Source organism: Pleurodeles waltl, chromosome 12, assembly GCF_031143425.1.
Source record: "Pleurodeles waltl isolate 20211129_DDA chromosome 12, aPleWal1.hap1.20221129, whole genome shotgun sequence".
NCBI lineage: Eukaryota > Metazoa > Chordata > Amphibia > Caudata > Salamandridae > Pleurodeles > Pleurodeles waltl.
Genome location: NC_090451.1, coordinates 540274670 through 540298080, shown reverse-complemented (window position 1 = coordinate 540298080; position 23411 = coordinate 540274670). Strand labels below are relative to the sequence as shown.

Sequence of the window (23411 nt, the reverse complement as noted above, 5' to 3'; positions counted from 1 at the left end):
GCCTCTGGCAGGAAACGTGTTAGCCTTGTTAGACTGAAAAGGCCCTGGAGCCATGGTGGTTTAGAATTATCAGATCTAGAACTCTATTATTTAGCAACCCAGTTGAAATATGCGGTGCACTGGTTTGATAATGAAGACAACTGGTAGAAGCACCTCCTTAGTAGTTTGCATGAGTCAACACCCCTATTGGAGCTTCTGATGTTGGGGGACAGGGTGCTGACTGATACGCCGTTTGAGATTGGTCAGGTATGCTAGGCATGGAAATGGTCTGTCAGAAGAATCTCAAAATAAGCGCCCTAAGCTCTAGACCAACCCATATGATGCATAAAACCATTCCTCCAAATATCACGCTTGATGGCCATGATTAAAAGGCGAGCGGGTGGTTGCCACACGTTCTGAGATCTTTACCCCAAAAATAAGATTATCACCATACAGGAAGTGGTGGAGGCATTACAGTTGGGTGGGGGGCATTTCTTGCACATCGTGAAACTGGCTGCTACAACCCGAGGTATATGGTCCACTTTCCCTGAGGCCCCTTCAGAGTCCAGCACACTGGTCATGATGTAATGCATGGTGTGGAGTAGACTTTTTTTTTTTCCTGTACCGGGCTCTCTGAGAGGCTGTACTAATTTGCCCATTACAAATGCAAGAGAAATGGCAGGCAGCATTGGGTGAACAATTCATTAGAAGGAGTGGGAGTGGGTACATTCGGCTGTACAAAAATCCACCACAAACCCCAGATTTAAATTGATCCAGTTTAATGTTGTACACTAAGTATATTTGACCCCATTTACCGTAAGTGTAATTTATCCAGAATGTATTTCCGCTTGCCCTAGATGTTTGGTGGAGGGGTCGGACTTCTTACATATGATCTGGGGTTGTACATCCTTAGATCACTACTGGCAGGTGGTAATGGAACGCTTAAAAACAGTGACAAGTTTGACGGTACCCAGAGACCCCAAACAATGTTTATCAGGCCTACTTTCAATGAGGACAAAGAAGTGCTTGAGTAGGAAATTCCTTGTGTTATGGCTGGTACTGGCAAAAAGATTAATTGCAATGCACTGGTTGGCGCTATCACCCCCAGATGGAAGTATCTGGATGAAAGATATGGCTGAGTGGGCACTGGAGGAGGAGCGTCGCATGCGCCAATGTAGGAGAGATCTCAAAATGACAGGTGGCTTACTGGTGTGGGCAGCTATGCTTACTGAGTTACTGTACTCCCCGGATGCTCTGGCCCATAAATAATATGTTGGCCAGATGACCTGGATGGTTAATATGAAGGTTACTTTGAAATGGTTGGACGGGGGTGTTTGGATTTGATGGGAAGGCACACAATAATACGCACCAATGGTCATACCCAACTGCTTTTAAAAAATGTTTTGTAATAGCAGCAAAGTGGGATGCTCAACCGTGTTTCTTCAGTATTTTTTTCTGTTATTGGGCGCTCTCATCAAACAATGTCACATTACGGTAGAGTGGGGTGGGATTAAAGGAGGTGGGTAGGTATTTGTTAAACCCATTTGAATCTGTCTTTGTGATATACAGTTTTGATATCTTCAAATGACAAGAATTTATTTTTTGAAAAATCAAAGGAGGAGACGGAACTCACTCAGTTAGAGAAAAAAAAAAACCCCACTGCACCTGAGAATAAGACACAATGAGACTGGAAACGTCACAGTGTGTGTGTGCGCACTGTGGAATACGCTTGAAAAACATGTGCGGACGGATAGCCTGCAACGATTGTATATGGAGGGATAAGGATGGCTGCCCACGGGCATGCGTAATATGCTCCAAGACCATAACACAAGTGGTCTGGCTGCTTGCCACTGAGGAGGGGCTGTTGGTCACCACCCAATGAGAGATCAATGGGGTATTTGAGGCCCACTTGAGGAGGATGTACTCCATGCCACTGCTTACAAGCAATCCTATCTACTCTGAATACCTCGCCAGGCTAACGTGTCAGACCATGCCAGTTACTGACAGGGAGTCACTGTAGGCCCCCCTTGCTAGCCAGGAGTTCAAGGCTATGATTGACTCCAGGAAAAATGCCATATCGCCATGAGGAGACGGACTTCCTCTGGAGGATTATAAGGTTTTCCCAGATTTTCTCATTGATAAATTGTAAATAGTATTCCAAGAGACATTTACTGTGGGAATATTTCCTGCTACAATGTGGGAGGTTATGATAATTCTCATTCCGAAACCGGGCAAGGATCAGCTGCTGGCAGGCCCATATCACTCGATCTCCCTGCTGAACATTGACCAGAAAATATTAAGCCAAGTACAGGCGTCTACAGTTCTTCCATACCTCCCTTGCAGACCAGTTGGGATTTATCCCTGGGGGAAATGCACTGCGCAACATGCGACGGCTGGTGCATGTACTCCACTCTCCGGGGCTGCAGGCTGACCCCTTCACCCTGGCCTTTCTCGATATCGAACAGGCCTTCAACTCTGTTGGCTCGGACTGCATATGGAAGGTGTCAGAGGCATACTGCTTGGGCTCAAAATACATAAAATGGGTGAAATTATTACACAAACAACCTACTGCATATGTTTGGACAGGACGCTATGTGGCTGCTGCCATCTCCCTCCAGCTGAGCACAAGACAGGTCTGTCTGTTGTTCCTGTTTGCTATAGCGATGGAGCCCTTGCCTCTCATCTGCACCAGGATCTGGTTGCTGGAGGATCCAGGTGGGGCGTACAAAGCATTTGGTTTCACTGAATGTTGATGTTTTTCTGGTGTTTCTGCTGCAGCCACACTTGTCACCCCCCTTCTGTTAAATGTAATGTAGGAGTTCCAGGAATACTCTGGGCTAAGGGTTAATGCATCCACGTCCACCCGGTTCCCAATAGGGATATTGGGTGCTTTACCCCAAGAGCGACGTCCAAAGCCAGGCATTTCATGGAAATGTGATCATTTAAGATACCTGGGTCTCTTCCTCACGCATGGAGAAGAACTACACCACAATGCTAACATGTGCTGAGTGATGAAGGCGTTGAGCCCTCCATAGACTTCTGGAATAAACTGAGACTGTCCCTGGTCGGAAAGATCACCATGTTGAAGATGGTGGTTTTGCCATGCTGCTTCTATGTTCTTCAGGGTGCTATTTACAAGGTCCCCAAGCAAGTGTTTCAAGACGTAGACAATCTTATTTTACAACTATTGTGGGTGGGTAAGCACCCCAGGGTCGGACTCGCCACGCTCTGGAGGGAATGAAGTAGGGGGGCCTCGAAGCTCTGGATGTCGAACTATACGACCAGGCTGCACGTCTCCAGCATGCAGTTTACTGGTTGGACAGGGAGAGGATAATTGGGAGTGGGTGTTGTTGGATGGAACCCATGATGGCCACCAACTGGGAGAACTCCTCATGAGGGGCAGGGATGTCCCACACACCTTGCCCCACATGATCCGCCTGACCTGCAGTTTGTGGACTGCACGGTCCGACGGGTGATTCGGAGGACAGCCTTTGCTCCTGGCCTGGACGTGTGGATTATTCGTCCGTTTGCTCAGATAGCTCAAGTAATGTCTACGGAATATTTGGTGGGAGGGTGGCTGTATTATGCTCTCTGATTTATAGGCTGTCAATCGCTTCATCACCATGCTGCTCCTCCCAACAGATGAGTAGAAAGGAAGGTGGCAGTTCTGGGCAGCTGATGCAAACAGGCAGAAAAACACACAGAGCTATCCCACCAGAGCAAATCAGGCACGGGGGCTGGAATGACAAAGTCTTGTTCACTGCCAGAAGCCACATCAGCCTGGTGCTACAGTGTCCCGGGTCCCACCGCTAATGAATGCACATGACACAGGCATTGCACTGGAACCACAAGGTCTAAGCCCTGGTCCTTTTATCAACACGTTTGTGCATTGGACGCTACAACCATTCTCATGCACATACTAGAGATTAGACCATAAACACCCTTCCCTCCCTTCGCATGATGGCACCACCCATATTCCAACATAACAACCCCAATCTGATCCCACCATCAGCTCCCGGCCATTGACCTCATTCTCACTCTTCTTAAATGAGCTGCTGTATGTTTGTCAAGTTAGATGCCCAACCACCCATTACTCCTCCTTCCTTTCCTTCTCTATATCCCTTTTAGATCCCCCGTCTCTTGGCTTCCTTGTGTACTGCTGCAGTAGCGGATTCCCATTTAATATCTGCCACACCGCATTTGACTAAAGGATAGAAACCACCATGGCTTTGGGCACAACAGGGGCAGCTATTTTTGCCTAGTACACATACTTTTAGAACCTGCCTAGGTTTATTGCTTTGTAATTATGACTACAGGTCTCAATTGTTAGTTTTCAAATCCCTCAAACCTGTCATTGTGTATTGTACGGCTCCATGCTTACTGAGACTCCCCTGCTCCCCGCAGAACAAATTCTCTTGATGATAAATGCCTTTACGTTGTACACTAAACGATACCTTTTTGAAAATAATGAAATAGCGCAAGAAAATACAGTTTCCTCAGACTATTAAATTGTATCTCACCTCTGGGTCCTTGGGTCTGGGACAGTGCAGGGTTTCCGCTTCTCCAAAATGGTCTGTCCAGTGCCAAATGCTGGCCAGGTAGACAAGTGACCATTATAGTATTCTGCAAGAGGCTGATGGAAGAGAACATAAAGAGTTGAAGCAAGGTGTGATGTTCTCTTCATGTTACCCCCAAAACTGCTGCCAATTGGCCAATGAGAAAATAATTTCAGTACAATTGGTGACCTTATGACATTACCACGATAGCACAGTTTACTGGGTAATGACTAACAAGATTTGGTTCAGGCTTTAGTAACTCCTCATTAGTTCAGCACAGCCGCTCATTCTTCAATGGGAAGTAACTCTCAATATGTATCTTGGACACATAACGAAACTGTAACAAAGGCATTACCTGACTAATGGGACGCAAGAAAACAACACATGAAAGAAAAAGGCTGACTATTAATGACTGTGAATTTACTCCCATCGTTGTTGGATTGTCACGTCAATAATAAAAAGGAACAACAATAGGCACATTAGGCCCGATCCCACCCCAAAACTAGTAGTACAGCCCAAATTGTTGGACCACAGTGAACGGGAACACAAGCAAGCGCAGACACGTTTTGGGTCCATGTGTTTTTTCGCGCCAATTAATTACTTTGATATTTATCTCTTGTGATAAACATCGCAGTAATTACTTCGAGATCCTATTTTCCCTTTTGTTCCTGACATGAAATTGAATCAAAAAAATCGTTCTAATCAGAAATGTATTTCGTTTCTTTCTAGTTAATGGAAGTGTTGTACAGCCCACAGAATGTTTGTTTCTGTTTTTTAATTTCTTAATATACTTTCCCCATTTCCTATTAAAAAAATGTAAATGTATGCATGCATTTTAATGAAGAAGGTTTCCATCTTGTTTTTTTGATTCATGGAGGCGGCAACACCTACACCTTTATCAATGTATTTATTTTAAACAATGATGATTCTAATTTTAAAATTGTTATTTATGGGGACACCACATATACTCATACTCTGCACCACTGCAGAGGAAATGACCTTGTACGAAAGAGCACCCAGGCCGTGGTCCCACAGGGGAGATCCAACAACCCTGGGCTACCGACTTTCCTCCCATGTTGATCCTTCAAATGGACTGCAGGCTCCCGCATATTTTCCCTAGGCAATTTTTTTACATTTTTTATTGGTCTCTCTTAAGTTCTTTTCAACACTCCCTTCCAGAACTATCGGTCTCGTGTCCGCATAAAGCCTTTAATGGAGCTCATCGCCCACTTTAGGCTGCATCCTCAAGGCTACCTACAAATAAGTTTTAAAAACTTATAAAATAGGTATGATTAGGGGAAATTCTACTTATTTAGTGCATAGAATAGTTTGTGCACTATATCCAGCTAGAAAGGATTTCGAGATACTCAGAAAGATGACACTCGCTGTGAAATTCAAGGAGTTCTAACCTCTCATGCTCTATGTGACCAACTCTTGCATTTAACAAGCATCAGCAAGAGTGGTGTAGAGTGCATTGGCAAAGAATGCAGTAGTGCAGAGTACAGTGGCGTAGAGTTCAGGGATGTAAAGAGCAGAGTTGAGTGTTGTGGAGTGCAGTGCCATAGAGTGGCATAACGAGCAGTGGCATAGTGTAAAGTGGCACAGAGTACAGTGGTGCAAAGTAGAGTGCAGTGTCGTAGAGGTGCATACAGTAGAGTGGTGTAGAGTTGTGTAGAGTACAGCGCAATGGCAGAGTGGATTACAGTGGCGTGGAATAGAGTGGGGTAGAGTATAGTGGAATTATGTAGAGTGCATTGGTGTAGAGTGTTGCAGAGTACAATGGCAGACATCAGTGGCACAGTATTCAGCGGCGTACAATGCAGCGATGTAAAATGCAGTGACGTGGATTAGAGTACTGTGTAGTAGAGAGCAGTGGGGTAGAGTGCAGTGGTGCAGAGTAGAGTGGCATACAGTGCACAGGCGTAGAATATAATGACAAAGTGCAATGATACAGAGTAGAGTGGCATAGAGTGCAGTGGCGTAGAGTGGTGCAGAGTGTAGAGGCGTGAAGTGGCATAGAGTGAAGTGGCATTTAATGGAGTACTGTAGAGCAGTGTTCCCCAACCCCCGGGCCGCAGACCGGTGCCGGTCCGTGGATCAATCGGCACCGGGCCGCCCCACTGTGGCGGGCGGTAAATGTTTGATAATTTTTCCGTGGCCCGCTTGTCACACAATGGGACAAGCGGGGCACGGAAAAATTATCAAACATTTACCGGTCCGCGGCGATAAAAAGGTTGGACAACACTGCTGTAGAGTGCACTGGCATAGAGTGCAGTAGTGCAGTGTAGAGTGGCGTTGAGTTCAGTGGTGGAAAGTGCAGTGTTGCAGAGTAGAGTGTCGTATAGTGCAATGGTGTAAGGTGGTGTAAAGTGCAGTGGCGTAGAGTAGAGTGGCGCAGAGTAGAATGGTACATACTGGTGTGCATTGTCGTAGAGTAGTGTAGAGTAGAATGGTATAGCGTGGGTTACAGTGGAGTGGAATGGACCGGTGCAGAGTACAGCAGACTGGTGTAAAGTGCATTGGCATAGAGTGCTGCACAGTATAGTGGAGTAGAGCATCAGCATAGAATTCAGAGGTGTACAATGCAGCATCTTAGAATGCAGTGGCATGGATTAGAATGGTGTATAGTAGCGTGCAATGGCGTATAATACAGTGACGTAGAGTGCAGAGGTGCAGATTAGAGTGCAGTACAATGCAGTCGCATAGTGTGTAGAGTATAGTGGCACAGAGTGCAGTGGCATTGAGTGGACTGCTGCAGAGTGCAGTGGGTAGAGTGCAGTAGTGTAGACTAGAGTGTTGTATACAGGGAGTGCAGAATTATTAGGCAAATGAGTATTTTGACCACATCATCCTCTTTATGCATGTTGTCTTACTCCAAGCTGTATAGGCTCGAAAGCCTACTACCAATTAAGCATATTAGGTGATGTGCATCTCTGTAATGAGAAGGGGTGTGGTCTAATGACATCAACACCCTATATCAGGTGTGCATAATTATTAGGCAACTTCCTTTCCTTTGGCAAAATGGGTCAAAAGAAGGACTTGACAGGCTCAGAAAAGTCAAAAATAGTGAGATATCTTGCAGAGGGATGCAGCACTCTTAAAATTGCAAAGCTTCTGAAGCGTGATCATCGAACAATCAAGCGTTTCATTCAAAATAGTCAACAGGGTCGCAAGAAGCGTGTGGAAAAACCAAGGCGCAAAATAACTGCCCATGAACTGAGAAAAGTCAAGCGTGCAGCTGCCACGATGCCACTTGCCACCAGTTTGGCCATATTTCAGAGCTGCAACATCACTGGAGTGCCCAAAAGCACAAGGTGTGCAATACTCAGAGACATGGCCAAGGTAAGAAAGGCTGAAAGACGACCACCACTGAACAAGACACACAAGCTGAAACGTCAAGACTGGGCCAAGAAATATCTCAAGACTGATTTTTCTAAGGTTTTATGGACTGATGAAATGAGAGTGAGTCTTGATGGGCCAGATGGATGGGCACGTGGCTGGATTGGTAAAGGGCAGAGAGCTCCAGTCCGACTCAGACGCCAGCAAGGTGGAGGTGGAGTACTGGTTTGGGTTGGTATCATCAAAGATGAGCTTGTGGGGCCTTTTCGGGTTGAGGATGGAGTCAAGCTCAACTCCCAGTCCTACTGCCAGTTCCTGGAAGACACCTTCTTCAAGCAGTGGTACAGGAAGAAGTCTGCATCCTTCAAGAAAAACATGATTTTCATGCAGGACAATGCTCCATCACACGCGTCCAAGTACTCCACAGCGTGGCTGGCAAGAAAGGGTATAAAAGAAGGAAATCTAATGACATGGCCTCCTTGTTCACCTGATCTGAACCCCATTGAGAACCTGTGGTCCATCATCAAATGTGAGATTTACAAGGAGGGAAAACAGTACACCTCTCTGAACAGTGTCTGGGAGGCTGTGGTTGCTGCTGCACGCAATGTTGATGGTGAACAGATCAAAACACTGACAGAATCCATGGATGGCAGGCTTTTGAGTGTCCTTGCAAAGAAAGGTGGCTATATTGGTCACTGATTTGTTTTTGTTTTGTTTTTGAATGTCAGAAATGTATATTTGTGAATGTTGAGATGTTATATTGGTTTCACTGGTAATGACAAATAATTGAAATGGGTATATATTTTTTTTTGTTAAGTTGCCTAATAATTATGCACAGTGATAGTCACCTGCACACACAGATATTCCCCTAACATAGCTAAAACTAAAAACAAACTAAAAACTACTTCCAAAAATATTCAGTTTTGATATTAATGAGTTTTTTGGGTTCATTGAGAACATGGTTGTTGTTCAATAATAAAATTAATCCTCAAAAATACAACTTGCCTAATAATTCTGCACTCCCTGTACTTCAGAGACCGAGAGTGCAGTGTTGCAGAGTAAAGTGTCATAGAAAAATGTATAAAAGATGTTCCTCTAACCACTAGGTATTTATTCTGGTTGTTTTCTGCCCACCAAAAAAAGAAAATCCTTCTATCGCCCTGTAGTTAAGAAACAGGAGTATTGAAATTTGGAATGCCTTAACTGGCGAGAAAATGTGATACACCCAAATCTACTTTTATTTCGGACCTAATGCAAGAGATCAAGAGTTACCCAGAGTACATAAACGCATTCAAGGACAATACAAGCAATATATGTGGGGAGCCTAATATCATTTAAAAAGGGGTCTATAGAAGTATGTAATGTATACATTTTCCGTACATTAAGGTTTACTCTTTTGAAGAGGCTGATCCTGCAGAAATACCCATGTTATATTTTCCAATTAAGTACTGAATATTTGTGAAAACTCAGCTTGTGACGCTTGTAAAACGAATAAAACTGTGGTTGGGACATGCGCCCCAGACAAAACAGGAAGTGAAGCCAATGCACATACTGGCCAAGCAGGAGAAAGTAAAGAAGAGAGGAAAAAGGGGCCAACGAATGTTAATCAATAAGCGGGATTCAATCGCCTTACGGAACACAACAGCAATAGGTGCATGCTGCTCACGCAGGCTCAACCGTAAAAAATGAATAAATTAGAACCACCTTTATCCCCAAGAGCCTTTCAATAACAGATGAACTCGTCCTAACTTTTCTAAACTGCACTTCAACTGTGCAGAATAAAAACATTCTCAAGTCCCAGATCCAGGAGCGACTCGCGTGGCTGGGGCAGGGCCTGGGAGAAAATTAAAAAAACAAAACAAAAAAAACACTTACCTGCTTTGCTCGCGCATCGCTCCTCTTCCATTGCTGCTGCGGACACAGGCTCCCAGCCTGCCTTGCGCCCAATCCTTGTCTGGGAGCGAGGGCGCTTCCAGGCAGGCTGGGAGCCTGTGCAGGCTCTCTCCAGCCCAGCAACCATGTTTCTGGGCTGGAGAGAGCCCTGTACGCATGTATGTTTGGCCGTCCTGAAACAGCCGGCCAAACACACATGCGCTCTGAGGAGAGTGCACAGTGCACTCCCCTCAGCTCGTCACCCCCACTGCCACACCCCTTTCACAAGGGAAGGATAATAAACAGAGTTTATTATCCTTTCCATGTTAAAGGATTTGCAGCGGTTGCTGTTGGGGCGGGGGGTTGGGGGGGCAACGCTCCTCCACCCATACGGAGGAGCTGCGCCTGCCCAGATCCCTCCAGATTTTAGTAAAATTAAGAATATCCACTTAACCAGTGAGATTATTGGAACAAAATTTACAGAACTGATCATTTAGGGCAGGTCAGGTACCTGACGTTTGGAAAAAGCCACTGTTGTTCCCCTATGGAAAAAAGGACTAAGTACTAACTAAAACCCTGTATTGATTTTTACTAAACCCTTGGTCCCCTACTAATAAATAGTAACTCAGACAAGGCATACCTGGAGTTTTTTTTTTTTTTTTAAACGTTCTTACTTTGTTCAACTGGATCCCTGCTTTATCCAGAAATATATTTTATGTAAGAACTCCCATTCATGGTTGAGTCTGCCCTGGTAGTATTACCCTACCAAGGGTGTGGATAGGCACCAATGACTAAGCATGTCACTAATTAGTAGGTGACATGTCCACTCCAAAATCTCTTGGATTGTCCAGTAGGGTATCTTAGGGTTTCCTCTATATTTTCTTTCATTTTGTCAAAAAAGCATGGTAGCCCTTTTGTGTACTGATAGGATTTTGGGAGAATGCAACTAGGCTGCTCTTCTCTCCCTCTCCCTGTGTGTACTCAGTCGATTAGCCTGGCATTCCCTTTGAAGTCTAAAGTCAACCTTGTCACACCCTCTTGACTGGGAGAAGGATTTGGCTGGTGTTGATGGAGCAGTCCCTCTCCCCTAATATTAACTCTTCAGGGAAAAGTAACTGGAATTCCTTTTAATCTGGGTACCGGGGGTGACAGAAGGGGGCTCCTGAATAAAAGCATCTGAGCTCATGGTACCATGGCTGCGACCCAACTTCAAATGAGCCCTATTCGGGATTACCAGGGCAGTCTGAAATTCTGAACTCAGAGTACTGCCTACAAAATACTTGTTCTGTTAGTACACAGAACATCACCAATGACGGTGGTAAGACAAATGTCTCATGCCTTTAGATGTGATGCATGTAGAACAGACCTTTTGGTGAGGCAAGAATGGAATGCAGCAAACGTCTGCAATGTAAAGACAACATAGCATGCACAGTATGTTTACACTTAATTGTTTGCTTGCTCTTTCTGAATGGCAACGTATCCCTTGTTGCACAGCTATCAATGTCAATGATTGCCCTCTAACATTGATAATATTTTAATGCATCAATAATCCTTATGATATACTTCTCGTCACAAAAAAGTCACTGTGTCTTATTCATTTTATGTAGTATTATATTCTGTCAAAACAATAATAAAACATAATTGTAGTTCATCCATGTAAAAATAGTTTTCGATATTGTGTTTCAACTGTAGATTTTTTTTTAAATGTGAAGTTGGATAAGTTATTGTATTGAGTATCGGAGGCCATCGGATATACTCACAGAACAGGGCATATACTTTTATAATTAATTTTGTTTTATGAGTTTTGTGAGAAGACGACAAGAGTCACTGCCTACCTCCAACCAGCTGGCGGGTCACATTAAGGAACTCAACAACACATCCCTCCCCTCCCCGGCGTGGCCCGGTCCACCAGAAGCTATTTCAAGAGCGGCAGTAATTCACAAGTCGTTGATGAAGCCCCTCTAACCTTATACAATGTTATCAGGCTGTTTCTGTCAGAGTATTCAGTCACAACACCCTGAGACAACGAGGTCATATGAAATCATACATGGATACCAATGCTTTTCAAAGTCCTTCCACTTTTGCCTTTCCATCCCTAAAATTTCCTAGATTTTATACAGCCATTGTGTGTGTTCTGAAATACTGTCGGTACCCCTCGCCACAAGTATTACCGGCTTGGCCACACATAAGAGGATCATTACTAGCTATGCCCTTGGGAACAAGAGGGAATATGGGAGTTTTCATCCATCCCCAAAATGATCTAAGCAGGAGTTTTAGGATTATCTAAACATGTCATACATATCATTCAGAACATCGACCCAGTATTTAATGAGTCTAGGGCAGTGCCAGACTAGATCTAGTAGAGACTCAGGCCCTCATTACAACCCTGGTGGTAAATCCCGCTTTCCGCCGTGCAGAAGATCGCCAACATACTGCTGCGGCTGCGGAATTCCGCTACAGGTATTGCGACTCACAGCTCGGAATCCGCCACAATACAGACACCCACACAAGTCTGCCACACCAAAGGTCAGTGATAAACTGGTGATACCAAAACCGACACTGTCACGCCAACAGGAATACGCCCACACTACCACGACCCACGAATCAACGCGGAGGTCTTTCAATCGTGGAAATCCATTGGCGGTACACAACACCACGGTCAAAATACACACACACTAACAAAACACAACCACATTGGACAATTCGAAATACACACACCTGATACACATACACACACCACACCCACACACCCAATCCAATATAAAGCACACACCCACATTACCCACAAGCTCTTACAACCAAAAATCTGAAAGAAGGCCAGAGAGAGAGACTACCTAAAACAACACCAGCATCCACAGACACACAACACCATCACTTACACAACATCCACGCACCTCAGACAACACACACCAACACATCCCCTCACACATCACAGACACCACCTCACACATCACCCACACCACATCACGGCACCTCAAAGACACCCCAGGTTCTCTGAGGAGGGGCTCAGGGTCATGGTGGAGGAAATCGTCCGGGTTGAACCACAGCTTTTCGGATCACAGGTGCAGCAGACCTCCATTATGGAGCTATGGCGCCGAATTGTCGACAGGGTTAATGCAGTGGGACAGCATCCAAGAACACGGGATGACATCAGGAAGAGGTAGAATGGCCTACAGGGGACGATGCATTCTGTGGTATCCAGACACCAGATTGCTGTACAGAGGACTGGCGGTGGACCCCCACCTCCTCCCCCACAACTAACAACATGGGAGGAGCAAGTCTTGGCAAAACTGCATCCTGAGGGCCTCACAGGAGTAGCAGGAGGACTCTGGTAAGACATATCTTTACTACTTTATCCCCCACACCCCACCTGCATGACATCACATATCGCCACCCTTACCCTCCCACCCATCACCCCAACAACCCACAGATACCCCACTAACATAGCCCACACATCTCAAAACCAAGCCCTGCATGTAACACCAATGCATGGACACCCATCACCAAAGCATGCCCAGTACAGAGACTCACTCATGCCCCAAAATCACCAATCACACAAGGACCAAGCCAATAATGCAAGCACCGGAGTAGAGGGTCACTCACCCATTGCACAAGATGGCACACACAGATACAATAACTATGCATTTACACCCCAACAGGACCCATACCCAACATCACCGGACAAGAGGTGCCAGACATATCCAGTCCCCCCACAGAAGAGACCCACAGTGATGACAGCAGCTCTGCACGCCTGGATCAAGATGACCAGCCCGGTCCATCAGGGACCTCGGGACAGTCGGTTCCCCTGACACAGTCACAAACCACCACTGAACCTCCCCCTCAGGAAACACCAGCACAGCACCCACCCAGCGGGCCCATCCCTCTGTCCTCAGGACACGTCAATCAGGGAACCCAGGCAACCCCACTAACACAGGATGATCAGGGACCTGGGGGCAGTGGCAGTGGGCACACGGTTCAGGGGACAGAGGCACAGGATAACAGAAAACCTGGGAGGATTGTTGTGCAACAGGGGGAGGACAGGCCCAGGGAACCCACTCTCCACGAGGCACTCTCCAACATCATGGGAGCTTATCACCATTCCCAGGAGACCATGGGCATGGTACTGGCCAAGTTTCAGGAGACCCAGCGGCTGCAGGAGGAACACTACCTGGGGATCAGGGAGGTGGACAGAAGGCACCGCCACAGGAACAACAGGCCACCAGCACCCCACCCCCTGCAAATGGAGAACCACCCGCAAACGGTCCCTGAGACCCAGAACCAAGACAGAGAACATTGCCAAGACCCCCGCCAGGAAATAAGACCCCCCTGAATGTCACCCTTCTGTCCCACTATGTCACCCTGTCCATCCTTAAACTGCCATTGATCCACTTCCTATGCCCCTTTAGACAATGCACCTGTGAAACAAACCGACAAGACTCTGCCATGGACATACCTCCACCATCACCCCAGCCCATTTTACAACCCCCTCCACTTATTTGCACAGGAATAAACACACTTCAATCACAAAACAATCTGGAGTCAGTCTGTGCTTTCACAAATGTGTAATTGCAATACCTATGGAATATAGCAATGTCAATTTACTTGCTCACATACCAATGTAACACAGCTGTAGGCCATGAGCAAACATAGCAGAGGGCACAAAGTGGGACCCAGATCTGTGAAATAGAAAGTCAAAGTGACAAGTCAGTGTATATACACTGAGTGAAAATGACAGACTTATGCTAGCTCCAACAATAGTATGAGTTGTGGGAAGCAGTGGCATCTTCTTACCTGTGTCTCACTGGAAGTATTGCAAAATGATGTTGTTTCGGTTATCGATATCCTCTTCTTCTGCCTCCTCTTCTTCACTGTCCACAGGCTCCACAGTTGCCACAAGACCACCAGCTGGGGCATCCTCCTGCAGAAAAGGAACCTGGCGTCGGAAGGCCAGGCTGTGCAGCATACAGCAGGCCACGATTATCTGGCACACCTTCTTCGGTGAGTAGTGTAGGGTACCACCTGTCAGATGGAGGCACCGGAATTTGGCCTTCAGGAGGCTGAAGGTGCTTTCTATTATCCTCCTGCCTCATTGTAGCGTTCCTCTGCCCTTGTCCTGGGATTCCTCACTGGGGTCAGTAGCTATGACAGGTTGGGGTAACCAGAGTCACCTGCAAATGTCGAGGGACAACTGTTAGACACACACTAACCCTTAGGGACAACCCCATACCCAGACACCTATGTCAACTGTATTGGGACCTTGGCCTCACCTATTAGCCACACACGATGCCTCAGGATTTGCCACATCACATAAGGGATGCTGCTATTTCTGAAAATGTAAGTATCATGCACAGAGCCAGTATACTTGGCATTCACATGTGAGATGTACTGGTCTGCCAAATACACCATCTGCACATTCATCGAATGGTAGCTTTTCCGGTTTCTGTACACCTGTTCATTCCTGCGGGGGGACAAATGCCACATGTGTACCATCAATGACACCAATGTTGTTGGGGATATGTCTCAGGGCATAGAAGTCACCTTTCACTGTGGGCAAATCCTCCACCTGAGGGAAAACGATGTAGCTGCGCATGTGTTTCAGCAGGGCAGACAACACTCTGGACAACACGTTAGAGAACATTGGCTGGCACATCCCTGATGCCATGGCCACTGTTGTTTGAAAAGGCCCACTGGCCAGGAAATGGAGTACAGACAGGACCTGCACGAGAGGGGGTATCCCTGTGGCATGGCGGATAGCTAACATCAGGTCTGGCTCCAACTGGGCACACAGTTCCAGGATTGTTGCACAATCAAGTCTGTATGTGATTATGATGTGCCTCTCTTCCATTGTTGACAGGTCCACCAGGGGTCTGTACACCGGAGGATGCCGTCATCTCATCACCTGCCCCAGCAGACTTGCCCTATAGAGGAGAACAGCGAGCAGAGAGTCATCCAACACTGAGGTATCACAATGTGTTATTTGCAGAAATGTTAGTAATCCGCAATGTGCTGGTATCTGTCCGTATTCCCGGCCTAGATAGGTGTGACGCAGTTTTCATCCATCCCATGTGGCCCCCTGAAATGGCGGCTGCCTGACCTGTAAGGTGGGAAAAAGGGATATGAGGTAACTGCACTGGGGCTGTACACTGTTGCGGTGGGCGGTCGAAGACCGTGGCGCATTTCTGCATTGGTTAACATTGGGCCCTAAAGGGCCCAGGAGCCAATGACGATATACGCCGTCGGTGACGGTACGCACCGCTGCGGACGTGACCGTCATTTTCTGTCTGTTCACTCACTTGATACCTGACCTTCAACAGGAGAGGACCTACACTGCAAGTGCTGCTGTGACCTGTGTCTGGAAGCGACAATGGCTACAGTGTCTGGGGAAAGGGCCCCTGCCTTCAATTCGGAGGAGTTGGAGAAACTAGTGGGTGGGGTCCTCCCCTAGTACATGCAACTGTACGGTCCTCCAAACTAACAGGTGAGTACACTGTGAGCATGCTGCATGGGCAATGCCTGCTTTGAGTGGTGTGAATCGAAGATACATGGGGGGGGGCTGAGGCCTGCATGTGCGAATGGTGAGTGTATGTGCGTCAGGGCATGGGTGGGAACTGGTGGGCAATGAGTATGATGGTCCGGACGGGTGAGTAATTTCCTTTCCCCCGTACCATTCCTCTAGGTCAGCGCCCACCAGAAGAAGGGTATTTGGCGTGCCATCGCCAAGGACGTCCAGACACTCGGGGTCTACCACAGACGGAGCACCCACTGCCGTAAAAGATGGGAGGACCTGTGCCGCTGGAGCAAGAAGACGGCAGAGGCCCAGCTGGGGATGGCCTCTCAACGTGGAAGGGGTGCCCGTCGTACCATGACCCGCCTGATGTCCCGGATCCTGGCGGTGGCCTATCCAGAGTTGGATGGGCGCTTGAGGGCATCACAGCAGCCACAAGGGGGTGAGTACACTTTCATTCAGCTGACTCTGCGCGCATAACGAGGTGCCTGGGTGGGTGAGGTGTGCAGTAGGTTCCCCCAGGCCAGGTCAAACTTGGTAGGCAAGGTCCCTTGTGAGGCAGGCTCTGTGGCACCCCAAACCCACTAGTGGTACGAGCCATCTACACCTAGTCAGGCTCCTGTGACTTCCAGGTGTGCAGCAATTGGGCTTAGGCCTCGTAACCCATGGTCAAGTGAATTTTCTAGGAACTGTTAGTGCATGGCGTAGTGCTGAGGGCTGCTCCCTGTGTGTTGTATCCGCCAACGGTAGTGGTGTTGCATGCACTGAACATGTTTTTCTTCTGTCTTTCCCCCCCTTTTTGTGGTCTCTCTGTTCTTGTGTGCAATAGCATCATCAGGCGGAGGAGCAGTGGCACCGGAGCAGGAGGGAGCTGCAACCCACTTGGCCCTGGAGGGTGAAGCAACGGAGTCTGAAGCCACCAGTGGGACGGAGGGCGAGGGGAGCTCCACGGCGGGGACAGGAGCAGACACCAGTGACAGCGGCAACTCCTCTGATGGGAGATCCCTTGCGGTGGCGAGCACCTCTGTGCCCACCGCATCAACAGGTACAGCCACCACCCCTCCTACCAGCACCGCCCTCCCAGCAGCCCCTCAGCGTGTGTCCTGTGCCCGCTCACTCAGGAGGGTGAGCATCTCCTTCGCCCCAGGCACCTCAGGCCCTGCCCCAGTCAGCCCTACTGCCATCAGTGAGGAGGCTATTGACCTCCTGAAATTCCTCACTGTTGGGCAATCTACCATTTTGAATTCCATCCAGGGTGTTGAGAGGCATTTGCAACAAACAAATGCATACCTGGAGGGCATTCATTCTGGGCAGGCGGCCCAACAGAGAGCATTTCAGGCTCTGGCCTCAGCACCGATGGCAGCCATTGTCCCTGTGTCCAGCCTCCCCCCTCCAACTTCCTCCACCGAGACCCAATCCCCTGTACCTCAGCCTATCCCAAGCACACTATCAGACCAGCATGCACACTCATCAACACACATGAGTGGCTCAGGCAAATATAAGCACCACACATTCCACAGGCACTCACACAAGCACCATCCCCATGCAGACACCGCAATATCCACTACCTCCACTGTGTCCCCCTCCTCCACGTCCTCCTCCTCCCTCCCAGTCTCGTCTCCACTCATACCTGCAAGCACTACATCCTCAGCCACTACCTCCATCACCAGCACACCCATCACCACACACCGCTCATGTGCAATCACCACCCCCACTACCATTCACACATCCGCTGTGTCCTCTCCCAGTGTGTCTGTGAGCCCTCCTCACAAAGTACAGAAACGCAGGCACATACCCACCCAACAGCCATCCACCTCACAACAGCCTCTGGCCCATGCACCTTCACCCAAATTCAGCAGATGTACACCTCCTCCAACCATTACCTCTTCCTCCACTCCCAAACCCCCTCCATCTTCCCGTCCCAGTGTGTCTAAAAAATGTTTCCTGGCAACCCTTGACCTCTTCCCTTCACCTCCCCCCCGTCCTTCCCCTAGGGCCAGGCTTTCCAGGTCCCAGCCCAGCACCTCAGCCACCAAATCCCCATGCACACTGGTGCCAGCAACTGAGGGGTCATGGAGTGCGCCACCCATCAGGGCTGCCAGTGTGCCACGTAGCGAGGGCAAGGACATTCCGCCACCTGCCAAGGTGAAAAAGGTGCCCACATCCCAGAGGGAGAAGCCGCACCTACCAGCCACCAAGGGCTCAGCAAAAACAAAACGTGGCAAGACAACTGCAGCACCATCAAAGGTGGGGAAGGGACAAAAGCAAAAGAGCAGGTCAGGACAGGGCACGGTGGCACCGACTGAGGGACAAGTGTCACACCTTCTGTCCACAACCACACCAACCTGTACGGTGGCGAACACCGCAAGCTGCCCCGCCACCACAATCGCCACCCGCACCTCCACCTGCACAGCCACCGGCACGTCTACAGCCTCAGCGACAGTCCCCAGCCTCTTCCCCAGTGGGCAGCCATCCAAGGCTGCAGGAGACGTCCTGCTGTGTCCCTCAGCAGGTGCTGACCCAAGCACCACCGCCAGCACCACCGCCACAGACACCGCCGCAAGCACCCCCACCAGCCCTGCGACGTGCTCGGACAGTGGCACCACCTTTGACAGGGCTACCATCCCCAGTGGTCAATAGTCCGAGGCTGGAGGAGACTTCCTGGACCCTGACCAGCTTCCATGAGGCATGACTTCCATCACTGTTTGCACCTGCAAGTGGAAGGCGAAGCCGCAGCAGTGTGGGGTATGTCGCTGCCTCCATGTCGTATGATGCTACCTGTACCTCGGCAATCTTGTGGCGCACACACACCCAGGTGAGGGAATTGTACCAGCCACACTGCACGTGGAGCACTCTGGGCACCATGTCCCCTCCAGAACCAGTGGAGAGATACATCCACTACCTCAGTCCTTGGCAGGATGAAGCACTCTGGGCACCATGCCCCCTCCAGAACCAGTGGAGAGATACATCCACTACCTCAGTCCTTGGCAGGATGAAGCACTCTGGGCACCAGGCCCCCTCCAGAACCAGTGGAGACTGTTATCCACTTGAGAGACTGTGACTTTGCACTCCCCAGTATAAAGCAGTGGGCAAACCACACACTGGAGAGACTTGAGAGGCTGTGGCTTTGCACTCCCCAGGATAAAGCAGTGGGCAAACCACCCACTGGAGAGACTTGAGAGACTGTGGCTTTGCATTCCAAAGGATAAAGTAGTGGGCAAACCACCCACTGGAGAGACTTGTGAGACTGTGGCTTTGCACTCCTCAGGATAAAGCAGTGGGCAAACCACCCACTGGAGAGACTTTAGACACTGTGGCTTTGCACTCCCCAGGATAAAGCAATGGGTAAACCACCCACTGGAGAGACTTTAGAGACTGTGGTTTTGCACTCCCCAGGATAAAGCAGTGGGCAAACCACCCACTGGAGAGACTTAAGAGACTGTGGCTTTGCACTCCGCAGGATACAGCAATGGCCATGGAGCCCCCTCGTGCAGCAGTGGCGTCGTGCGTTCATCTGGCTGAGGCGCCCCCCCTCCCCCTGAGGTTCCTGTATATTTTCGATCTGATGTCCCAGCAGTGTTCTCTCAGTTTCCAGTCAGGTATCTTGTGTGGGCTTCGCCCATGCATTTTGAGACCAGTGGTCCAGGGACAATGATTGGTACACTATCTGGACTTGTGTAGTTGGTGTACATATTTGTATAAACTGAATTTTGATTTTTGACTAAGATTTTTCATGATTACACTGGTTACAATAATTTCCTTTTGTCCTTGCGTTCTTCCAGGGAGTGATGGGGTGTATATGTAATGTTGCTGCATGTATTTGTGTGTATGTTGTTGTGGGTGAGGGTGAGGGTGGGGGTATTGTGTGTTGCGTGTGTGTGTCACTCTCTTTTCCCTCCCCCCTCCCCTGTGTTGTAGGTGCAGTACTCACTGTGGTCGTCAACAACGTCTGTACTGCTCCTGATAGAGCAGGAGGAAGAGCAGCATTGGTAACACCTGTAGTTCGGGCTCCATGGCGTTCTGGTTCCTCGTTGGGTGTCGAGAGGTGAGTGTTTTCCCTTCTGTGTACTGTTTCTGCCCTGCTTTTGATAGCGTTGATTCCGCCCCGGAAAAGGTGGAGGATAGGCCTCTTGTAATAGTGTGGGCGGTACTTTGTCCTCCGCCTGTCTGTTGGTGGTTACCGCCGCGGTGTTTGTTTCTACCACCGTGACGGTCGGAGTGCTAAAGTGTCTGTCTGTGTGGGCGGTTTACGCCAAGGTCGTGATTCCATTTTATTTTCTGCCGGCCTGTTGGCGGTATTACCACCGCTTTAACACCGACCGCCAGGGTTGTAATGAGGGCCTCAGTGTACTGCATTTCCTCTATCAACCTTCAGTTTTAGCAGGATTCCATGCATGCAACCTCTCTGGTGTATAGTGTGATGCAACATTTAACTATCAGTGGCGTAAGGATATCTGAGGGGAGCCCCCAGCAAGGGATGGTGAGGGGGGGGACCCTGGCAATACCCATGCACTCCAGCTGGTAATCTTAGGGGGGCTCCCTTTATGAATATAAGACTGCTCCCTGTACCACAGGGGCTGCAGGGGTGCCTGCCATGCTGGAAGCTGTTATTTTAGCGCAGCAAAGACAGTGTGCCATTTGCATGCATCCAGTGTTCTTCCTGACTCCCTCTCCCACCTCTGCTGGCCAGGAGGTTTCCATGTTTCCGATCATGAAGAAGGAGCTTGTATATCTCAGCGAGAAGGCATTTATCCCTGATTTAATGAAGAACCACTTTTCGAATGGGAGCGGGAGCTGCTATTATTGCTGTACGAGTAACTCAGTGCCATTCCTGATCATTTTTTAAAATACATTTTTCTATTGGTGTTAAAGACAAAAACAAGACATACACCGAGCACTGTCATAAATGCAGTTTCTCACACCAGGAAATGATTACAACCCTTCCCCAACCCCCAGTTTTATCTCCAACAGTGTTTGGCAAGACTCTTGTGACCCATTGTCCGCAGGCAGCAACCGAGTCTGGGGTATTGCAGACACGTCCTCTGTATTCATCCCATCATCCCCAGATTTTACCCCATTTCTGTGGGCAGCCCACTCATCATAGACAACCCTTTCAGCCAGCATGCACCAGTCCATATCGTTTTTCCAACTACCTAATTGGGGTACTTGTTCGGCTCCCCACGCCTTGGCAATATTAAGTTTCACCATAGCCAGCCCCAGGGTTAACCATATATGTTCCATTCAGAGAAGGTCTGTTCCCTCCCAAACATTCAGAAGACATAATTTGATTGTCGGGCCAGGAGAGATCCACAGACCCCACTCAGACATTCAATCGTCGCTTCCCAGAAGCCTTGTATTTTCGGACACTCCCATATTGTATGATAAAAGGTACCCACGTGACCACAACCCCTTCTAAAACATATGTGTTGTCCTACCCATCTTGAATAGGGTGATCAGGGAATAGTATGAGAGGGACAGACATTTAATTGTACTTGGTGCAAGCCTGATTGTATATCCAACTATCTAAGAGAGGCCGTGGCTTCCTGGCATCCATCATCTTCGAGACCCCCCAGGTCTTGGGCCCATCACACACACTGGTGTGCCAGGGCGTCCGGTGCATTGTGAAATATTTTCTTATATGTCAGTGATATAGCTTTACGTGGCATGTGTTCATCAAACAGTCTGTCCTCTAGCAGTGTGGACTCTGGCACGTACTGTTGCCCTTGACAGCACTGCCCTAATTGCGTGTCTGGCCTGCATGTAACAATATATTCCAGAGGGTGTCATCTGACAGTCTTGCTGTAAGTCAGTAAAGGAGACGATGTCCCCCTGCTGCCATGGGCCACCCACCCTAGAAATGCTAATTAGGTCCCACAAGTGAAAGCGAGGGAGGCTTCCTAATGTACCCAGTGCGGCTGTGTCCCACAGTGCCGTAGCCTACATGATTTTCCCTTTCCAGCCCAGGAACCAAGGGGCTGAGTGCCAGATGTCAACCACTAACACTCCCCTATTTGCTAAGCATCTGGGAGGCCCATAAAACGATGTCCCTTCGGTTACATTATTAGCTTGTCCAGCCGACAAGCTTGCTCATCAGGAAGGTCCGGAGATACAGCCATTGATAGTGGGCAGTTGTGCCACCCTGTAATACTTTTGATTGTCTGGTAGTGCCACGCCTCCATCATACCAGCCTCTCATTAGTTTCTGTTGCCCTAATCAGGCTGGGCCGCAGTCGCACAGTGGCGTGCCGACCTCACACTCTATGCATTTGAAGTATGATTTGTGGACTGGGTAGGGTGGGTTTTGTAAAATGTAGAGAAATCGGGGGAGGGACATCATTTAGAACATAATTTTGCTAAGAGAGTCAGCAGAAGGGATCTCCAGTGTCAGATGTCTCGCTTCAACAATTCAAGGGGAGGGAACAGGTTTTTGTTCATCTTGGATTTATATAAGAGTGAAACTAGGGTGCACTGCTGCAAAGAGCTGGGAATTTCAGGCAGTAGGAGATAGGGAACAGAAGTGTTACTCTATGCCAAAGAGGATAGCCAGGTCAGAGGTGGAAACCCTTGATTAACACCCTATAGATTGACCTGATGTCTTACTGCTATGATCTTAAGATGCAGAGACTACTAGATAGTACTGGGGACAGAGAGACAACGCCAACTTATCGGAGTGCACGGAAAATGCCCTAACAACTCTTGCCCGCTTCAACAGAGCTGCAATAGTTTCCCCACAGAAGAAAAACACCGGGGAAACATCAGGAGGTTTTGCGGAGACTTAAGGATCCCTCCGACCTTCAACACTAAAGACACCATACCCTAGACACCACTATGTCTCCAAAGAAAGCACAGAACAATCTAATGTCAAACTATTTTCCCCCAATGAATGTAAAGAACTTCTATACAGCTATCGTCATGGACACAATGATGGCACTCACTAATAATTACCTTCTTTCCTCACTACTGGACCTCAAGAACGAACTCAGAGAAGAACTCAAAGCGGATATAGCCGCCTCTTTGGAATCCATCAAATCAGAAAATATCTCCCTCCAAGCTGATGTCGACTCAGTGAGTACTCGCACGATGGATCTGGAAACAATACACCAGGAACTGGAACGCAGCCTGAGCCCTGTGGAACTCGCCTCTGCCCACCTACACCCACAA

The 23411-nt window shown here is 48.4% G+C and overlaps 1 protein-coding gene across 1 annotated transcript in view; it reads right to left on the bottom strand.

Annotated features, from left to right (window-relative positions):
- Positions 1-23411, bottom strand: part of TSNAXIP1 (translin associated factor X interacting protein 1) — a 340170-nt gene that overhangs the window by 245983 nt on the left and 70776 nt on the right. The window contains exon 3 of the mRNA XM_069217569.1: positions 4500-4612. Coding sequence (XP_069073670.1) covers positions 4500-4612 — 113 coding nt within the window. The remainder of the gene's footprint in view (positions 1-4499; positions 4613-23411) is intronic.